Raw genomic sequence first — 21,095 nt, 5'->3', positions numbered from 1 at the left:
AGACTCTGTCTGCAAAAAAAAAAAAAAAAAGTGAAAATAAAGAAAATTATATATATGTTCATTAAATTTAGAATTTTTTTTTGAGATGGAATCTCACTCTGTTGCCCAGGCTGGAGTGTATGGGCGCGATCTTGGCTTACTACAACCTCCGCCTCCCAGGTTCAAGCGATTCTCCTGCCTCAGCCTCCTGAGTAGCTGGGACTACAGGCACATGCCACCACACCCAGCTAATTTTTGTATTTTTAGTAGAGACAGGGTTTCACCATATTAATCAGGCTGGTATTGAACTCCTGACCTCGTGATCCACTCACCTCACCCTCCGAAAGTGCTGGGATTACAGGGATGAGCCACTGTGCCTGGCCGGAAAGATTTTTAAAGGTGTGTCAGATCACTTTCTACAAGGTTATAACATACTCCCATGTAACACAAAATTCTGTTTATTCCTGTGGTTTTTTTTTTTTTTTTTTGAGATGGAATCTCGCTCTGTTGCCCAGGCTGGAGCACAATGGTGTGGTCTCGGCTCAATGCAACCCCACCTTCCAGGTTCAAGCAATTCTCCTGCCTCCGCCCCCTGAGTAGCTGGGATTACTGCATGCGCCACCATGCCCAGCTAATTTTTGGACTTTTAGTAGAGATGGAGTTTCACCATGATGGCCAGGCTCCTCTCAAGCTCCTGACCTCGTGATGTGCCCACCTCATCCTCCCAAAGTGCTGGGATTACAGGCGTAAGCCACCGCGTCCAGCCTATTCCTGTTTTGTTTTGGTTTTTGTTTTTTTTAACTTTTCCATAATTCCATCTTTTAAGAGTCACTGAATCATTTCTCCTACCCCTACTGGTAAGAATACGAACAAAACATGTGTTTCATAAAAATGAATCCATATTTCAAATTTGAAAGCCACATTTACTTTCCCTTTAAAACTACATGAACTACTTTCAGATCTCTTATCTGTGCCAGCCAGCAGCTTTCTGCTGTTCACCTTCTTACAAAAGTGCCGGAATCTCACTCACATTACTTAATATTCATTATGTCTATTAGCCTGTATTTGCATAGGGGTCACTATATAATGTCTATGAGAATTACATAACAAAGTTCACCTAAATCCAATTTCCTTCACACTTCCTGAAAAATGTAGGTTATGAGAATTCACTGCTATGTCTCTGCTGCCCTCTATAGGTATGGTGTCTTAGTCCACTTTGCTTTGCTATAACAGAATACCACAGGGTGGGTAACTTATAAAGAAAAGAAATTTATTTCTCAGTTATGGAGGCTAAAAATTCCAGTATCAAGGTATTGGTGCCTGTTAAGAACCTCTGTCCTGCACTTTCCCATGGCAGAAGGCAGAAGGACAAGTGAGGGTGAGAGCAAGGGACAGAAAGTGTTGTTACAACAATACATTCTTGTGGTAACAAAGTCACCAACTACTGTGATAATGACATTTATCTATTCATGAGGGCGAGGCTCTCACGGCCTAATCACCTCTTAATGGTCCCTGTATTAGGCCATTCTTGCATCGCTATAAAGACACACCTGAGACTGGGTAATTTATAAAAGAAGAGGTTTAACTGGCTCACAGTCCTGCAGGCTGTACAGAAAGCATGGTGGCATCTGCTTCTGGGGATGCCTCAGGGAGCTTTTACTCATGGTAGAAGGCGGAATGGGTGCAAGCACTTCACATGGTAAAAGCAGGGGGAGGGGGGGAGCAGACACTTCACATGGTGAAAGCAAAAGAGAAAGGGGGCAGTCCTACACACTTTTATGTATTTATTTTAATGTTTTTTAATAGAGATGAGTCTTGCCATGTTGCCCAGGTTGGTCTCTAACTCCCAGGCTCAACTGATCCTCCCATCTTGGCTTCCCAAAGTGCTGGAATCACAGGCGTGAGCCATGGGGCCCAGCCACTACACACTTTTAAATGACCAGCTCTTGCAAGAACTCACTCACTATTGTGAAGACAGTACCAAGAGGGGATGGTGCAAAACCATTCATGAGAAATTCACTCCCATGATCCAATCACCTCCCACCAGGCCCCACTTCCAACAGTGGAGATTACAATTCAACATGGGATTTGAGCAGGACACAGATCCAAACTTTATCAGTTTGGAAGTTTAATATTGTCACCACTGTAATCAATTTCAACAGGAGTTTGGAAATTTAATATTGTCACCATTGTAATAAATTTCAACAGGAGTTTGGATGTTTAATATTGTCACCATTGTAATTAAATTTCAACAGGAGTTTTGGAGGGAACATTTAAACCACAGCAAATGGTTCTTGGAAGGCACCAATAAAATAAATTATAAACACCCAGACAATAATATCAAAGCACTATCAACTTAACAATATGGAAAGTCCTATCAGTATCAAATACATCTGTTAAATGTCCTAAAAGACAATACTGCAGGCGGACATGGGGGCTCACGCCTGTAATCCCAGAACTTTTGGGAAGCCGAGGCGGGTGGATCACCTGATGTCAGGAGTTCGAGACCAGCCTGGCCAACATGGTGAAACCTTGCTTCTATTAAAAATACAAAAATTTGCTAATGGGCATGGTTATGGGCGCCTGTAATCCCAGCTACCATATCATCCTTGATGAACAAAGATGCAAAAATCACCAACAAAATATTAGCAAATTGAATTCAATAGCACATTAAAAGGATCATTTACCAAGATCAAGTGGGATTTACCCTTGGGATGCAAGGATAGTTCAACATATGCAAATAAATAAATGTGATACACCACGTTAATAGAATGAAAGACAAAATCCATATGATAATCTCGATAGATATGGAAAAAGCATGTGATAAAATTCAAAACTATTTCATGATAAAAACTGTCAACACATTAGGTACAGAAAGACTATACATCAATACAACAAAGGCCATAAGTAACAAGCCCACAGCTGCCATGCTCCGTAGTAAAAAGGTAAAAGCTTTTCCTCTATAATCAGAAACAAGATACGAACGCTCACTCTTGCCACTACTATTCAACATAGGTAGAAGTCCTGGCCAGAGTGATGAGGCAAGAGGAAGAAATAAAGGCATCCATATCAAGAGGAAGAAGAGAAATCATCTGTTTGCTGATGTCATGGTCCCACATATAGAAAATGCTGAAAACTCCACCAAAAAACCATTTGGACTGATAAACAAATTCAGCAAAGTTGCAGGATACAAAATCAACAGCGCTTCTTTATGCTAACAATGAAGTACCTGAAAAAAAAATTAAGAACTCAAATCCATTTACAGTAGCATGGGAAAAAAAAAAAACTCCTCAGAAGTAAATTTAAGGAGGCAGTAGATCTATATACTAGAAAACACAAACACTGATGAAAGAAATAGCAGATGATACAAACAAATGGAAGGATATCCATATTCATGGAATGGAAGGACATTGTTAAACTATTCATACTACCCAAAGTGATATACAGATTCAATGCAATGCCTATCAAAATTCCAGTGTCATTCTTCAAAGAACAAAACAAACAATCCTAAAACTTATATGGAACCACAGAAAAAAACAAATAGTCAAAGCAAAAAGAACAAACCTAGAGGCATCACACTACTTGATTTTAAAATCTACTACAAAACTATTGTAACCAAAACAGCATAGCATAAAAACTCACCAACTAACCAATCACACAAGATAGAGAGCCCAAAAGTAAACCCACTCATTTATGGTCAAATGATTTACAACAAAGGTGCCAAGAATTTACAATGGGAAGAAGACAATCTTCAATAATGGTGTTGGCAAACAGGTTAACCACATGTAAAAGAAGGAAATTAGACCCTTATCTCACATCATACACAAAAATCAACTAAAAATGGATTAAAGATTTAAACATAAAACCTGAAACTCTAAAGCTACTGAACTAAAACACAGAGAAAAGGCTCCACAACATTGGTCTGGGCAAAGATTTCTTAAAATATTACCCCAAAAGCACTGATAACAAAAGCAAAAAACAAATGAGATTGTATCTAACTAAAAAGATTATACAAAGCAAAGGAAAAATAGATCGAGAGATGACCCACAGGTTGAGAGAAAATATTTGCAAACCATACATCTGATAAGGAGCTAATATCTAAAATATATAAAGAACTCAAACAACTCAATAGCAAGAGAACAAGAACCCACTTTAAAAATGGGCAGAGGACCTAAATAGACATTGCTCGAAAGAAGATGTATACATGGCCAATAGATACAGATTAAAATGCTCATCATCACTACTCATCAGGGAAATGCAGATTAAAGTCACAATGAGATATCATCTCACACCTGTTAGAAAGGTTATTATCAAAAAGATGAAAGATAACAACTGTTGGTGAGAATGTAGCAAAAAGAGAACCCTTGTACACTGTTGGTGGGAATGTAAATCAACACAGCTATTACGGAGAACAGTATGAATGTCTCTCAAAAAACTAAAAACAGAACTACCATATAATCTAGCAATTCCACTTCTGGGCCAAAGAACTGAAATCAGTATGCTAAAAAAAATCTGGACTCCCGTGTTCACTGCAGTGCTATTCACAATAGCTAAGATTTGAAAGCAATCTAGGTGTCTAGATGAATGGATAAAGAAAATGTAGTTCATATACACAATGGAATACTATCCAGTCTTAATAAAGAAGGAAATTCTATCATTTATGACATGAATGAACCTGGAGGACATTATGTTAACTCAGATAAGCCAGGCACACAAAGACAAATACAGCATGATCTAACTTACATGTGGAATCTAAAACGGCAGAACTCATAGAATTGGGGTAGAATGTTGCTTAACAGAGGCTGGAAGAGAAAGGTGAATGGGGAAAGGGAAGATGCTGATTAAAGGATACAAAATTTCATTTAGACAGAAGGAATATGCTTTAGCAATCTAATACACAGAATGATGACTATAATAAATAATAGTGCATTGTATTTTATAATTTTTAAAATGTATAGGCATGCAAAAAAGCAGAAAAATACAACCCATAAGGAGGAGAAACATGACACAGACAGATTTACCAAAATAGCCATTAAAAACAGCGATTATAAATATACTCTATATGTTCAAAATATAGACGAAAGTATGACATGTTAAGGGAAGACATGGATAATGTAAAAAGACTGCTATCAAACTTCCAAAAATGAAAAATACAACATCAGAGATGACTAATACACTTGATAGTATTAGCTGCAGAATATACTGAATTTTTTTAAAGTTATTAAAGTTGAAGATGTAGCAAAAGAAACCACCCAAAATGAAATGAAGAGAAAAAAATGACTGAAAAAATGAAACATGACACATCATTAAGCAGCTTAATTAATATACATATAATTGGAGTCACAGGAGGAAAAGAAAAGGGGAGTCAGAAAGAAATTTTCTTAAGAAATAAAAGTCAAACATTTACCAAATGTGATGAAAACTACAAACTCACATATACGCAGAAAACAGTTAACATAGTTGGCCTGAAGTGGCTTTCCTTAGAAAACCCTGCTTGCAAAGCTGGTCCTTGCCTAGCTTCTGAAAACAGATTTCAGGAGAATCTTCATCATTCCATAAATGATAAGAAGGGTGGGTCAATGTGCCTAAACTGTATAAACAATATGGTTTATACTGAATGCCCATTTTCTTTCTGAAGTCTGGAATTTCAGTAGATTCTAGGGAGAGTGACTATGTTACCAGTCCCCAAAAAAAACCCTGGGCACTGAGTCTCTAATGAGCTCCCTGGTACATAACACTTTACACATATTGTCAAAACACTTTGTTGGGAAGAGTTAAGCACATCCTGTGTGACTCCACTGGAAAAGGACTCATGGAAGACTGCTGATTTAAATTTGTATCCTTTTGGCCAGGCATGGTGGCCGACACATGCAATTCCAGCACTTTGGGAGACCAAGGTGGATGGATCCCTTGAACACAAGGGTTCGAGGCCAGCCTGGGCAAGATAGCAAAACCCCATTTCTACAAAAAATTAGCCGAGCGTGGTGGCACATGCTTGTAGTACCAGCTACTCTGGAGGCTGAGGTGAGAGGATCACTTGAGCTCAGGAGATCAAGGCTGCAGTGAGCTATGATTACGCCACTACGCTTGAGCCTGGGGGACACAGGAAGACCATGTCTCTAAATAAATAAATAAAAATATATTTGTATCCTTTCAGTGTAATTAACGATAGCCGTAAGTATGACTATATGCCAAGTCCTGTGTATCATCCTTGTCAACTGCTGAACCTGAAGGTGGTCTTGGGAAACTCCCAAAACACCACAGATTCAAAAAGCTTGAAAAACACCAACGGAAAAATCATACCAAGGCATATCACAATCGAACTGCTTAAAAACAGTAGTAAAGAGAAAATCTTAAAAGATCAAGAATGAGATAGCTTCAAGCTTACTGACAGCAACTCAAGCTATGAGAAAGAAGCAATGCCTTCAAAACTTTGAAGGAAAATTATTTTCAACCTAAAAGTTAAATACAAAATTTCAATCACACATCAAAATATGACAAAAACATCTTCAGACATGCCAAATCATTCCTCAGGAAGTTACTGGAAGATGTGTTTAACCAAAATAGGGTGAAAACCAAGAAAGAAGAAAGTATGAAGTCTCGGATAATGGAGCTCCATCCAGGAGAGAAGTTAATAAATTCCCAGAATGACAGCAAAGTGTGAGTGACAATGTACACAAAAGCAGAGAGGATGCTGAGTTCAAACTGGAGCAGCAAGGATGTTGTAGGAAAGAGTTCTCCAAAAAAATGAAACTCATGGAATGCCTGCTGTCTGAAGATCTTAACAAAGAGAGCTAGGCAATGGTGAAAAAGTATTTTTTCCATCAGTAAATAAAACCAGATGAACAAAAACCAAAATAGTTATTAAGTCTAGGGAAAGCAAATGGCTGCAAAGGATAATAATGATAATTAGTATTTCCCTTGGTTATCAATACTATTTATTCACAATTGTATAAATGCTGAATATAATCTCATCAAGCTATATATCTGTACTGGGAGAATGGTAGGATAAGAAAAAGCTCAGTGTGCAGTGAGGGAGGGAAGTGAATGAGAAGAAAGCTCAATATTTATCCATGTTGGGAAGTACAGCACAAGCATGTTATTTAGAGATAAGCAGGTAAAGAACGAAAGAATCCCGAGTCAAAAGTGGTTGTTCTTGAGGAAGGATGGAAAAAAAACAAAACAAAACACAAGACGACTATGATTAGCAAATGTTATAAAGAGAATAAAAGTTCTGAAATAATTCATTCTTACCTTGGGAAGCTCAGATAGCTTCTCATCACTTGTCAAAGACCGACTACTGGCACAAGAAGCACAGTCTGAGATTTCCACGGCACCCTCGCCATCTTCAAATTCCTTACAGTCACTAGCATCTGCCCTGTCACTGTCCATCTCCCAGTCGATAAACTGTAATTCATCTAAAAAAATACAATTTTTTAACTTGCTTAATTATATATCTCCACAGTCTTTCACTTTTAAATCTTTTATTCTTAGTAGTTAATATATCCATGTCACTCAGTAATTTTTAAAAACATATTTAGGACCAGGCACAGTGGCTCATCCCTGTAATCCTAGTGTTTCGAGAGGCTGAGGTGGGTGGAATGCCAAAGCTCAGGAGTTCAAGATCAGTTTGGCCAACAAGGTAAAATGCTGTGTCTATTAAAAACAGAAAATACAAAAAATTAGCTGGGCATGGTGGCACACACCTGTAGTCCTAGCCACTCAGGTGGCTGAGGCACCAGAATTACTTGAACCTGGGAGGTGGAGGTTGCAGTGACCCGAGATCATGCCACTGAACTCCAGCCTGGGCAACAGAGTGAGACTCTGTCTCAAGAAAAACAAACAAACAAATTTAGACAGTGAAAAGTACATTTCTACTCTTATCTCAAATCACTGATTCTTCCAAATCTTACTCCAACCCCAGTTTTAACTACTTTTAGGAGGTGTTTCTGTATCCTTGTATAGTTTCCCTAGCATGTTTAAGCAAATAAACTATGTATTATTATTTTTTCCTCCTTTCTTACACAGTTAAACTTTCACTAAACATAATTAAGAAGACTTATATTATATGAATAAGCAGGATGCATCCTCATTCTTTTCTACAAATAGTATTCCATATTACATAGTTGAACCATAGTTTATTTAGCCAGTCTTCTATTAGAAAATATGTTTTCAAACATTTTCACCTAATGATTTTTTCGATAGATTTCTTCTATCAGTAAAGAAACAACGATAGTAAAATGCAAATTTAAGTGTAATAGTAGTCTTTCCGCCTTTAGTTTACTTCATACACATTATCTAAATGCTGCTTTTACAAAATTTTAAGTCAAACTCAAATTATTTTTGTAAACTAAGTAACCAAATGTACTGATTCTAATCTGCTATGCTTAAACAAATAAAAGTAGTAATTAAAGATAAATTAGTCTCTGAGGTAGGATAACATAAACCTTCCCTATAATACAAAGCACAAGTATTTCCTAGGAATTACTTCAGCAACTCAGAAAGCTAATTAGATATCTTGGTCCTATTTGGAGATGTGATAGCAACAATCTCACTTCTAATGAAGTGAGCTTATATACATTTTTTGAGACAGTGTCTTGCTCTGTCACCCAGGCTGGAGGGCAATGGCACAATCTCGGCTCACTGCAACCTCACCTCCCAGGTTCAACCTTTTCTCCTGCCTCAGCCTCCTGAGTAGCTAGCTGGGATTACAGGCATGCACCTACATGCCTGGCTAATTTTTGTATTTTTAGTAGAGACAGAGTTTCACCATGTTGGTCAGGCTGGTCTCAAACTCCTGACCTTGTGATCCACCTGCCTCAGCCTCCCAAAGTGCTGGTATTATAGGCTCCCAGCTGGTAACATATTTTTTTAAATGCTAGCTTTAATACCTGAAGGGAACTTAAAATTTAAAAAGAAAAAAATAAGCTAAAGTTAAAAGTATGGAATGAAATAAACAAACAAACAAACAAAAAGTATTCATACTTTTCAGTGGCTCATGTCTGTAATCCCAGCACTTTGGGAGGCTGAAGCAGGCAGATCACGAGGTCAAGAGATCAAGACCATCCTGGCCGACATGGTGATACCATGTCTCTACTAAAAATACAACAGTTAGCTGGGCGTGGTGATGCACGCCTGTAGTCCCAGCTATGTGGGAGGCTGAGGCAGGAGAACTGCTTGAACCCGGACGGAGGAGGTTGCAGTGAGCCATGATCATGCCACTGCACTCTAGCCTGGAGACAGAGCAAGACTCTGTCTCAAAAAAAAAAAAAAAAAAAAGTTATTGTTGTTCCAGAAGATGCAGTCAAAGTCCACTGTAAGTTGGGAATGGTGGCAAGTGCCTGTAGTCTCAGTTACTCAGGAGGCTGAGGCAGGAGGATCACTTGAACCCAGGAGTTTGAGGCTGCAGTGAGCTATGATCCACTGCACTCCAGCCTGCATTACAGAGCAAGACCTCATCTCTTAAAAAAACAGCCACTATAATGATCATAACAGACTGAAGGTCAGACCACTATTGAGAGAAGCAGATGCATAATGGCAACTACTTCCCACACTAACATCATATTTAGTCATGGAAGCCAGACAGGAGAACATATTAGAGATTCTCTAGGTTGCTGAACCTTCCCAACAGGAAGCCAGGGAGAGACAAGGGAAAAACACAAGTGCCCTCAGAGCTGCTGCCAGCATCACACATCTGTGAAGCACTCATTCATTCATTAGACAAAGCAAGTGCCTAAAAAGAGCCCATCACACCATTCAAGATACTCACAATACAAAATAAACAAATACAAGAGAGAAAACAGCACTATTCCTAGCCTGGTGTAGTCTACAGATTAATACATATTGCAATGTGATACATGCTAGGAAATAACTGGGACTTTCATGACAAAACTTTTGTAGTCACAAAACTTTTAAAAAGCAGGAATACTACTATTACACTTAAATTTGCATTTTACAGATAAGGAAATTGGGTCTCTCTCCAATAAGTTAAGAGATTTTCCCAAAGTTATATTAACTTTTAGATAATTGGTAAAAACCATATGGAAGGGAGGCCAGGCACAGCAACTTACATCTGTAATTCCAGCACTTTGGGAGGCCGAAGCAGGCAGATTACTTGAGGTCAGGAGTTTGAGACCAGCCTGGCCAACATGGTGAAACCCTGTCTCCACTAAAAATACAAAAATTAGCCGGGTGTGGTGGTGCACGCCTGTAACACCAGCTACTCAGGAGGCTGAGGCAGGAGAATCACTTGAATCCAAGAGGCAGAAGCTGGAGTGAGCAGAGAATGCGCCATTGCACTTCAGCCTGAGTGACTGGGTGACACAGTGAGACTTCGTTTCCAAAAAAAAAAAAAGGAAGGGAAAGTATTTTTAAGAGAAAAATATTTTGAAATTTTAAGTCAGGACTCTTCCTTCTCAAGCCCAATTCCAGGCCTTAAGGCCCAGAGACTAATCCAGCAGAACTGCAAAAAGGTCTAGGAATATTGTTTTGCTTTTTTTAAATTTCCATTTTAATTTCTGTTAATCTTTTATATAATTCTAAATATCTTACACATTTTGTATTTTAGATCTAACATTTTATTTTTGTTATATTAATGTAAATAACATTTTTTAAAACTGTACTATAATTTGTTACTTATATAAAATTTAAATGGATTTTTATATATTGAGCTTGTATTCAGCATTAAGAATATTGTTTTTAAAGCTCACAAGGTAATTCTGATATGAGGCCAGCTTTGGTGACCACCACAACAGTGCTGAGGTACACGGCATCGAAGTTAGACAAACATGGTTCTGGTTACCAGCTGGCACACTTATTCATTATGTGACTCTGGGCAAGTGACTTGACTTCTCCAAGTCCCATATTTCTTCTTAAATGAGGATACTACTTAGCTCACAAGATACAGCAGACATCAAAGGAAGTAAGCATATCTGACACCCAGCCAAACGTCTGAGTCAAACAAAAACTTGATAAATGTTAACAGTTGTTATCCAGTAAATGTGAAAAGGGAGGAAGAAGTGGGGGCAGGAAGGAGACGAGCAGAGGATGGGGAGTGGGGGGAGAGAAAGATAAACCAAAAGCTGTATACAGGATTACACAAACCCCAAGGGATCACCTGCTTGTCACCTAGTGCTCAACTTTTTAAGATAAGTCAACAATTTTAAAGTACTATAAACTCATTCTTAAGTAATTAGCCCAAAGCATCTTTCCACTGTTAAGTTTTAGAAAGTACTGAATGTTCCTATTCACGGAAGATAAACTTTTTTAAAAAAATACCAGCTCTATTGAGATGTAATTTGCAAACCATACTATGTATCCACAAAAAGCACAAAGTTGTACTACTGAAATTGTATTCTGAAACGTATGAAGACAAACCAAGGGTGACGTAACAATAAATTTCATTTAATGTGTCTGAATTAATAATACAGGTGCTATCAGCTTATACATAATCTTAAAACACCACTTCACCTGGTAACTACTAAAATGTCAAGGGTATTGAATTACTAAAATGAGATACAAAGTGGTCAAAAGAATTTAACTACCCTCTGGAGAAGCTGTCTGTACAAACCTAACCCTAAGTAACTACCATGAACTGTCAGAGTTAAAAGTCATAAACTTATTTTGAAAACATTAAGATCTTTAAATACTCCAGATGATTTGTATATTTTAAAATTTCGAAAAGGACATGATTTCCATAATTCTACATATGTGGTTATCAACTAGGGGTGATTTTTGTACTTCAGGAGACCCCTGACAACATCTGGAGACATCTTTGTTTATCATCCCTGTGGCTGGGATGCTACCATGACCCAGCAGGTAGGAGCCAGGGACACAGAATATCCTACAGAGCATAGGAAGGTGCTTCTCCCCATAGCAAAGAATCATCTGACCCAAAATGTCAAGAGTGTCAAGGATAAGAAACTTTGCTTTAAATTATCTAACACATGACACAATATAAAACACCATCTGAATAGAAATTTGTCAGTATGTTACACCTCTATCACACATCGGTTGTCACAGTATTTACTCAACAATAACAGGTTGGCAAGAAGGCAGTGTGGGTGTAGCACTGTATAAAAGTTGAAGGAACTGGCTATGGAGTGAAAGAGACCTAAAATGGAATCCCAATCCATTCTTGTAAGCCCAAGCTTAAGTTGTTAACTGTAAAAATAATACCAATCTCTTACAGTTACTGTGAGAAATATTAAGTAAGAAAATGTTTCCGAAGTGTTTAGCACAGAGGGTGGGACTCAGTAAAATCCTATTAGAAAGGAATTTAATTTTCATTCTCTGGGACAAATGTCTAAGGGTGCAGTTGCTGGGTTACATGGTAACTGCATAGTTAGTCTTTAAGAAACTGCCAGACTGTTTTCCAAAGTGGCTGTACCATTTTACTGTGTACCTGCAGTGTATTGGTGATCCTGTCTCTCCACAACTTCATCAGCATTTGGTATTGTCACTATTTTTTATTGTAGCCATTCTGATAGGTGGAATGTTAATGATAAATACTAGAAAGGAATGTAAGTTTCTCCCAATATTAAATCCAATATTTAACAGAAACTGGATTTCTAACAAAATTATCAATTTACCTTCACTGGCCCCATCTTCTGGACACAAGATGTTCCTGTTACAAAATCTGTCTATTCTAGAGCCATGTCCATTATTTCTCTGTAATTTAGAAAGTGTCTTATCTTCATCTGACAAATCACTTCCACTGGAACTCCATGTAATGTCTGTAAGCTCATTGGTGCTCTTAGATGTGGTGGTTTCTGCTGAAGAAAAAGAAAGCACATAAACATGATCCTCTTATATGGCTATTTATCAGAATACAATTTTATGCATGCAATTTTGCCAAAGTCACAAATACACAAAACTCTGTGATAGGAAAAGGAATGTCTACATCAAATCTTCCTGCCTAAAGTGCTATGTACAATCTCACTAACATTCTCTGAGTTGAAGCGAAGTTCCAAGAAGAAAAAGAGGTAGAACTGGTTAAGTTATACAAGAAAAGGAAAATGACTGGAGCACAAAAGAAAACTGGAAAAGTAAGACTTGAAATAACATTTATAAAAGTATAACTTCCTGGGATATTTGATGAAACAAAAAAATCTTTTTAAATGCAAACCACAAACTCAAACTTATGAATAACAGGAATGCTTCTGTGTGCTTCCTTTGCTGTGTTAAGAGCTCTGGGAGCAGGGTGCATAGAACACTTGACAGCAAACCTTGTATTTAATTAAACTTTTTATTTTAAGATACTAGTAGATTCACATATAACTATATGTAAGAAATAACAGAGAAAATCCTTGTATCCCTTCACCCAGTCCCTCCAATGGTAACATCTTGCAAAACTGTAGTACAACATAACCAGGATACTAACATTGATCCAGTCAAGCTACAGATCAATTCTATCACCACAGGATGCCCTGTATTACCTTTTTATTGCCACATCATCTCCTGGCCCCATATCAATCCTTGAACTCTGTCAACCACTACTCAGTTTTGCATTTCTGTAATTTTTTCATTTTAAGAATGTTATATGATCGAGACCAGCCTGGCCAACATGGTGAAACCCCGTCTCTACTAAAAATATAAAAAATTAGCTGGGCACGGTTGCAGCATCTGTAATCCCAGCTACTCGGGAGGCTGAAGCAGGAGAATCGCTTGAACCCAGCAGGCAGAGGTTACAGTGAGCCAAGATCAAGTCACTGAACTCCAGCCTGGGCAACAAGAGTGAAACTCAGTCTCAAAGAAAAAAAAAAATGTTACATAAATGAAATCAGTATGTAACCTTTTAGGATTGGCTTTTTTTTCCACTCAGCATCATTTCCTAGATAGTCATCTCAGTTGTGTATATCAACATTTATCTTCTTTTTATTACTGAATAGTACACCATGGTACTATGCACCATAGTTTGTTTCATCATTCACTTGCTGAAGGACATCTGTGTTGTTTCTAGTTTGGGGCTATTATGAACAAAGCTGCTTATGAACATCTGTGTACAGGATTTTATGTGAATTTAATTTTCATTCTCTAGGACAAATGCCTAAGGGTGCAGCTGTTGAGTTATATGGTAATTGCATGCTTAGTCTTTAAGAAATGGCCAGACTGTTTTCCAGAGTGGCTGTACCATTTTACCGTATGCTTGCAATGTACTGGTGATCCAGTTTCTCCACAACCTCACCAGTATTTGGTGTTGTTACTATTTTTTATTGTAGCCATTCTGATACGCGGAAAACCTAGACAGAATGGGGCTATTTCATCTTGGCAGAATCAAAAGTCAACAGCAAATTTTTCTGATACTGATCAGAAAAAGAATATATACCTAATAAAAATCAGTTATTCTGTTCACATTCATAATTGTAAATATAATGCTAAAATGTATGTACATATATATATATACACATATATATATATATCTTATCCTATGTGGTATGGTATTTGACATATTTCAAAGCACATCTCAAAACACTATGAAATTAAGAAATGAGATATTTACAAAATTCATGTTTTACAGAAAATAAACTTAGGCTTCATTAGATATATATTTACAGAACCCCTCTGATACAGTAAGCCATGAAGAAACAAAGAAAACTCCAGCCTAGGCAACACAGTGAGATCCCTTATACTATAAGAAATTTAAAGATTAGCTGGGCATGGTGGTACATCCCTGTAGTCCCAGCTAGTCGGGAGTCTGAAACAAGAAGACAAGTTTAAGTGAAAAAGTTTGAAGTTGTAGTGAACTATGATTGTGCCACTGCATTCCAGCCTGAGTAACAGAGTAAGAACCTATCTTTAAAAAAGAAAAGAAAACTCCTTCTCACAAGGAATATGTGTGGTCTGGAAGGAAACAATAATCATGAAAAAAAATTAACACTATACCAGATGTATGTCATAGAATAATGGTGGCACAAAAAACTGAATGTTCTACTTTGCACTGACCAGGAAAAGAGGATTCACTGACAAGATGATGTCTGAAAAAACCGTACTTACAAAGGCACAAAAACACAGAATAGTCAACATTTACTGAACACTTACTTTGTGCCACAAACATCTAGAATTACTGAAGTGGCCTATTGTTCATGTTATAAAAGGAAAAATAAACTATTCAGAATATCCTTAAGAATCTACATCTATCTAAATAGCTAATAAAACTAAGCTGAGTACTTGCTTGCAAGAGACATTATCAATCTCTATCAGTTATGCATCTGAAAAATAAGTTGAAAAGAAAATTATCACTATTTGCAAATTATAAAATTAATTCATGGAAAAGTCAAGAAATCAACCAAAAAGCTACTACCATTAATAAGAAAGTCCAATAAAGGTAGCAAGGTACAAACTGCAATTCAGAAATCAAATTTAAAGCAGTAGCAAAAAAAATAAACCTATAAGAAACTTAGAAGATATGTAAAACCAAAGTACATGTTTTTAAAAGACTTCAAAAGAACATAAAAGAACAGACATATGCTAAGATTTTGGATGAACTGATCAGAAAAAAATGATCTCTCAGTGCCCTTGAGGCTGAGCATCTTTTCATATGTTTGAAAATCATTTATGTTTCCTGAAAACAGTCCCTTCATAATCATTATTTTTGCAATAGTTATCTTTTTTCCCCTAGATTAACTTCTGATAGTTCTTTATTAAAAAGATCAGCCTTGGTCTGTGACGTGAGCCACAAATGTTTTCCCTGGTTTTTCTGAATTTTAAATTTTGTGTATACACGTGTAATTTTTTTGTAAGAGATGTGGTCTTGCTATGTTGCCCAGGATGGAGTGCAGCTGCTATACACAGGGATGATCACAGCACACTGCAGCCTCAAACTCCTGGGCTCAAGTGATCTTCCCGCCACAGCCTCCCCAAGTAGCTGGGACTACAGACGTGTGCCACCCTACCAGACTTATGTGTGTCATTTTGGCCATGCTGTTTTTCCCTTTATATTTAGGTGAATTTACCAGCTTTATTCATACAGTTTCTAGGTTATGAGTCATTCATTGGAAATGACTTCTCAAATGTAATGCCTCTTTTCCGCCAGCAGCTGTGGTGCCTGAGAGATTCACCGAAGCAGTTTAGCTTCCGAGTCCATGTTCTTAACCATTATGCGAAGCTCCCAAGTCAAGACAGACCTGCAATTGCTTTCACCATTAGTTAGGTGTGAGTAGCTAAGGAAATATGTAATAGGTGCTTTTGCACCATCTAATTTAAAAGACAGGATAATCATTAGTTATGTCATTCAAAACCTCAGAGAACAGGACTCTAGATTTATAAACCCATGAATTATAGGCACCTGACTGGACAACTAGATAGTTAAAACCACTACCAGGAATTGATTAGAAACTCATTTTACTTGCTGAAAAGAGAGTATCCTTGAGATCAAGGCTCATTCCAATGGAACCGTAGGATGAATATTAGCCGGACTGAACATTTCAGGGTGCCCACTGTGTGCCAGGCACTGTCCTAGCACCTGGTGTTATGAGCTGAACGGTGTCCCCCCCAAAATTCATATGTTGAAGTCCTAACCTTCTGTACCGCAGAATGTGACTTTATTTGGAAATGAGGTGATCACAGAGGTAATGAAATTCAAGTGAGATCATTAGGGTGGGCCCCAATCCAAGATGACTGGTATCCTTATAAGAGGAAATCTGGACACAAAGACAGACATGCACTGAGAAGACAATGTGAAGAGACCTGGCAAAGAGACAGAAGGAGAAGGCAGTCATCTACAAGCCAAGGAGAGCGGTCTAGAACAGATTCTTCCCCTACAGCCCTCAGAAGGAACCAACCCTGCCAACAGCTTCATTTTGGAGTTCTGGCCTACAGAACTGTGAGACAGTTTCTGCTGATTAAGCCACCCAGTTTGTGGTACTTCCAAAGGCTGTGATCCAACCTTTGGGAACTAGTTCAGCTGGGATATAAAGATGAGCAACAGATGGGGTCTGCCCTTAAGGAGCCAGTGGTCCAGTGGGGAAAAAGGGAGGTCCAGAAATAGTAAGAAAGTTAGTAATTTTTTATTAGCCAGCTAATTTTAATTTTTTCCTTTTCTCATAGTGCCAAATGCTGTAATATTCAAAGATCAAGTTAATTTGGTTTCTAAACCTTTATAGTATATGGGGAGGAAAAATATTTTTCTTTAAACAGCTATGGTTTGAATCTTTTCTGGAGATTTAAAATATGTATAGTAAATTCAACTTTGAGAAAGAAATATTAAATAAGTTGTTACCTTGTCTTTAATAACAAAATGATATTTTGGATGATTTTCCCATGCCAGTACTTATTTGACCAATACTCTGATGTACTCTCTACTCTGCAGAATGATCAATATATTCTGAAAGGTTATAAGAGCTTGTATGAATGTATAGTTACTTTATTTATAATATACGCAGCTTGTTAAGCAAAAAAAAGTATTGTTAATAACTTAATAAAGGCTTGCTATTTGTAGTAGAGACTGATAGAAAAAGGGACTTGAGGGATTTCCTAGAACTGGTTCATTTTTAACAGTAGCTTCTAAAGTATTAGTTTAAGAAATCCTATTAAGAAATATTCCAAGATAAAAATTCTGTACTATATTTTGGGTGAGGCGGTAGTATTTTTAAGACAGCTGGGAAGCAGAGTAGGGGAACATGCTTCTGTAATGTGTGCATAAGGTCAGAGGCTTGTCTCTGCCAACAGCTTCTGCAGTTCTATCAAAAGACTATAGTATTTAAAAGTAGTATTTAAAAGATGTGTACCAGTTTATTCCATAATACACTATTTTATGAATTTTAAAGAAACACTTTGGCAAATTTTGTTTTTCATTTGCATAGAAAAGAACCCCCTTCTATGTCAGTGAAATAATAATATGGTTTAGAATGTCGCAGAAAGTCAGTTCACTCTGTAGAACTCTGAAGAGGCTTTCACACAGCTCTTTCTGCCATCAGACATGTAAGCAACTGCTGTCCTCAATCAAGCACCTTTTAACTAAGCATTTTATCTACTTTTCTTAGCTCACTTAATGCTCATAATAACCCAATGATTACGTCCATTCTCCAGATACAAAACTGAGACTGAGAATGTTTAGTTTAGTTTTTAAAGATGATAGAGCCAGGACAGAGCAAGATCCAGTAAGTCACAAGTCCTCACTCTTCCTACACACTCACAGCAGGGCTGACTGACTGTGGCAGCAGAACCAGCGGCCTACCTGATATCCACCCCTTCTTCATTACTAGTAACCCCAATTTTCTTTAGCAGCAACATACCAATCTACAAAGCCTTAATTTCACTCAAGTATCTTTAGTGGAGGTGACTCTGTGTAATAGCTTCTAGCCAAAGGTAGAGACACTGGGAAGGACATTCCTTCCCAAAGGAAAGGCAGAGCAGATTTGGCGAAAATCCTCAGCACCTACACTCTTCCAAGAATTCAGCTTAAAGAATTCAGCCACTACCTCCTGACCATGAGAACCAATTCCACACTCAGGCTACAGAATTCAGAGTCTAGCCCTCTGGATGTCCTGCTGCAGGACACAAATGCAACCTCATTTGTCAAACACTCTAGTGTTTGAACAGAATTTTCTCCTTCTTATAGCTTGAAAGTTTCCTAGCCTGAAGCAGTCTAGTTCTTATGCTATAGGTCACATTTCTTTCCCAAATCAGATTAAAATAATAAAAAGAGAAACCCTGACGCTATGAGCATCAGCTAACCTACTGGGCTCTGTGATAAAAATGAACTCAGGAAGGACACACAAAAAATGTTAATTATCTGTAGGTGGGCAGGAGAAATGCAGTAGATGGTGACAGCAATGAAAGAGTTCTCGGCCGGGCGCGGTGGCTCACGCCTGTAATCCCAGCACTTTGGGAGGCCGAGGCGGGTGGATCACGAGGTCAAGAGATCGAGACCATCCTGGTCAACATGGTGAAATCCCGTCTCTACTAAAAATACAAAAAATTAGCTGGGCATGGTGGCGCGTGCCTGTAATCCCAGCTACTCAGGAGGCTGAGGCAGGAGATTGCCTGAACCCAGGAGGCGGAGGTTGCGGTGAGCCAAGATTGTGCCATTGCACTCCAGCCTGGGTAACAAGAGTGAAACTCTGTCTCCAAAAAAAAAAAAAAGAGTTCTCAAAAATCTTTTTACATTGTCTTGATGTTTTTTAACTATGATATAATCTACCCAAACCACATAACTTTTTTAGAAAGCAAATTTTTAAAATAATCACAGAAGAATGTAATCTTATATCTTCTCTATCAAGAAATCAACAAAATAGTATTACCTTGCTTGGGTCTAGGTGATAATTCAAGGTGATTTTCTGTAGTCGTCTTCTCTTCAGCTGATAATGACTACAGGCAAAATAATGATGAAATTTATGTGGCAAATGCTAAAAAGAACCAATATTTTACAAAATATCAAAATCTTAAACTACACTCTTCTTAACATTTTCTTCTCTGATATCCTTTACCAATTCACTAATTTCAGTATTCCCAGAGCATATACTCCTCATGTATTTATAAACTTGTTATATTTTTCCAGAATCTGAAGAGATCTGCCTGACCAAAACGTTTCACATTAACATTCAGTGTTACTGTCTGCTCATACATATGACTCTGACCACCTATGAGGTACTTATTACTACTCAGACCCAAATTATCTTGAGTTTATAACATCATTCCTCTATAAGTTACCACATACATACAAAAATTATCCAGAATATCTCATTGCCAAAAGATTCTGAATACACAGGCATACGTCATTTTAGTGTGCTTCACTTTACTGTGCTTTGCAGATATAGCATTTTTTTACAAACTGAAAATTTCTGGCAATCCTGTGCCCAATTCTATGGGCGCCATTTTTCTGACCACATGTGCTCACCTATAAACTTGTGCTTCTGTGTCATATTTGGATAAGTCTTCCAAGATTTCAAACTTCATCATTATTAAATCTGTTATGATAGTATGAGATCAGTGATCTGTTATTACTACTGTAACTGATTTGAGGTGCCACAGTCAAAACCAAAATAAGACAGCAAAATTAATAAATGTTGTGTGTGCTCTGACTGCTCCACCAACCAACTGCTCCTCCATCTCTCACCTTCTCCTTAGGCCTCCTATTCCCTGCAACACAACAATATTAAAATTAAGCCAATTAATAACCTTACAATGGCATCTAAGTGCTCAAGTGAAGAACAGCTGAATGTCTCACACCTTAAATCAAAAGTTTGAAATGGCTGTGCACAGTGGCTCACACCTATGATCCTAGCACTTTGGGAGGCCGAGGCCTGACCAACCTGGTGAAACCTGGTCTCTACTAAAAATACAAAAATTAGCTGAGCCTAGTGGCAGGTGCCTGTAATCCCAGTTACTCGGGAGGCTGAGACGGGAGAATCGTTTGAACCCAGGAGGCAGAGTTTGCAGTGAGCCAAGAGTGCACCACTGCACTCCAGCCTGGGCAACAGAGCAAGACTCCATCTCAAAAAGAAAAAGAAAAGAAAACAACAACAAAAAAACTGGAAATAACTAAGCTATAGGAAGGCATGACAAAAACCAAGATAGGCTAAAAGCTAGACCTCTTGAACCAAACCATTAAGCCAGTTGAGAATGCAAAGGAAAGTTCTTGAAGGAAATTAAAAGTACTACTCCAGTGAACATACAAATGATAAGTAAGTAAAACAGCATTATTGTTAATACAGAGTTTTAGTGATCTGGATAGATCTAACCAGATGAAGAGTTAATTCTTATGGATGAACAAGGAAAGTGGTTCCTGGAAATAAAATCTACTCCTGGTGAAAATGCTGTGAACACTGTTGAAGTGATAACAAAGAATTCAGAATATCCTATAAACTTAGTTGATAAAGCAGTGGCAGGCTTTGGGAGGATTGAGTCTAATTTTGAAAGAAGTGCTATTACAGGTCAAATGTTATGAGCATCACATGCTACTCAGAAATCTTTCATGAAAGGAACAGTAAATAGATGTGACAAACTTCACTTTTGCCTTATTTTAAGAAACTGCCACAGCCACCCCAACCTTCAACCACCAACAACCTGATCAGTCAGCAGCCATCAGCATCAAGGCAAGACTCTCCCCTAGCAAAAAGATTACACTTTGGTGAAGGTTCCTATGATTGTTAGCATTTTTTTTTTTAGCAATAAAG

General features: G+C 37.8%; 1 protein-coding gene across 10 annotated transcripts in view; it reads right to left on the bottom strand.

Annotated features, from left to right (window-relative positions):
• The window catches only part of SPIDR (scaffold protein involved in DNA repair), a 415,411-nt gene that overhangs the window by 363,113 nt on the left and 31,203 nt on the right, over nt 1-21,095 (bottom strand). For 6 of the 10 annotated variants that reach the window (XR_002478925.2, XM_021672883.2, XM_021672884.2 and 3 more), the window contains exons 3-5: nt 19,221-19,287; nt 12,570-12,752; nt 7,234-7,397 (exon numbers count right to left, since the gene is read on the bottom strand). The exons of 1 other annotated variant lie outside the window; for it this stretch is intronic. Coding sequence is in view for 8 of the 9 variants with exons in the window: in XM_021672883.2 (XP_021528558.2) it covers nt 7,234-7,397; nt 12,570-12,752; nt 19,221-19,287 (414 nt within the window). In the remaining variant the exon portion in view is untranslated. Of the gene's footprint in view, nt 1-7,233; nt 7,398-12,569; nt 12,753-19,220; nt 19,288-21,095 lie in introns of those variants that run through there. 3 more of the 10 variants (XM_021672887.2, XM_021672882.2, XM_012442918.3) reach the window with 2 other exon arrangements.

This window comes from Aotus nancymaae, unplaced genomic scaffold, assembly GCF_030222135.1.
Source record: "Aotus nancymaae isolate 86718 unplaced genomic scaffold, 86718_ANA_hifiasm-v0.15.2.pri h1tg000036l, whole genome shotgun sequence".
Taxonomy (NCBI): domain Eukaryota; kingdom Metazoa; phylum Chordata; class Mammalia; order Primates; family Aotidae; genus Aotus; species Aotus nancymaae.
Note: the sequence above shows the minus strand (reverse complement) of the source record. Positions and strands in the feature narration are given on the sequence as shown.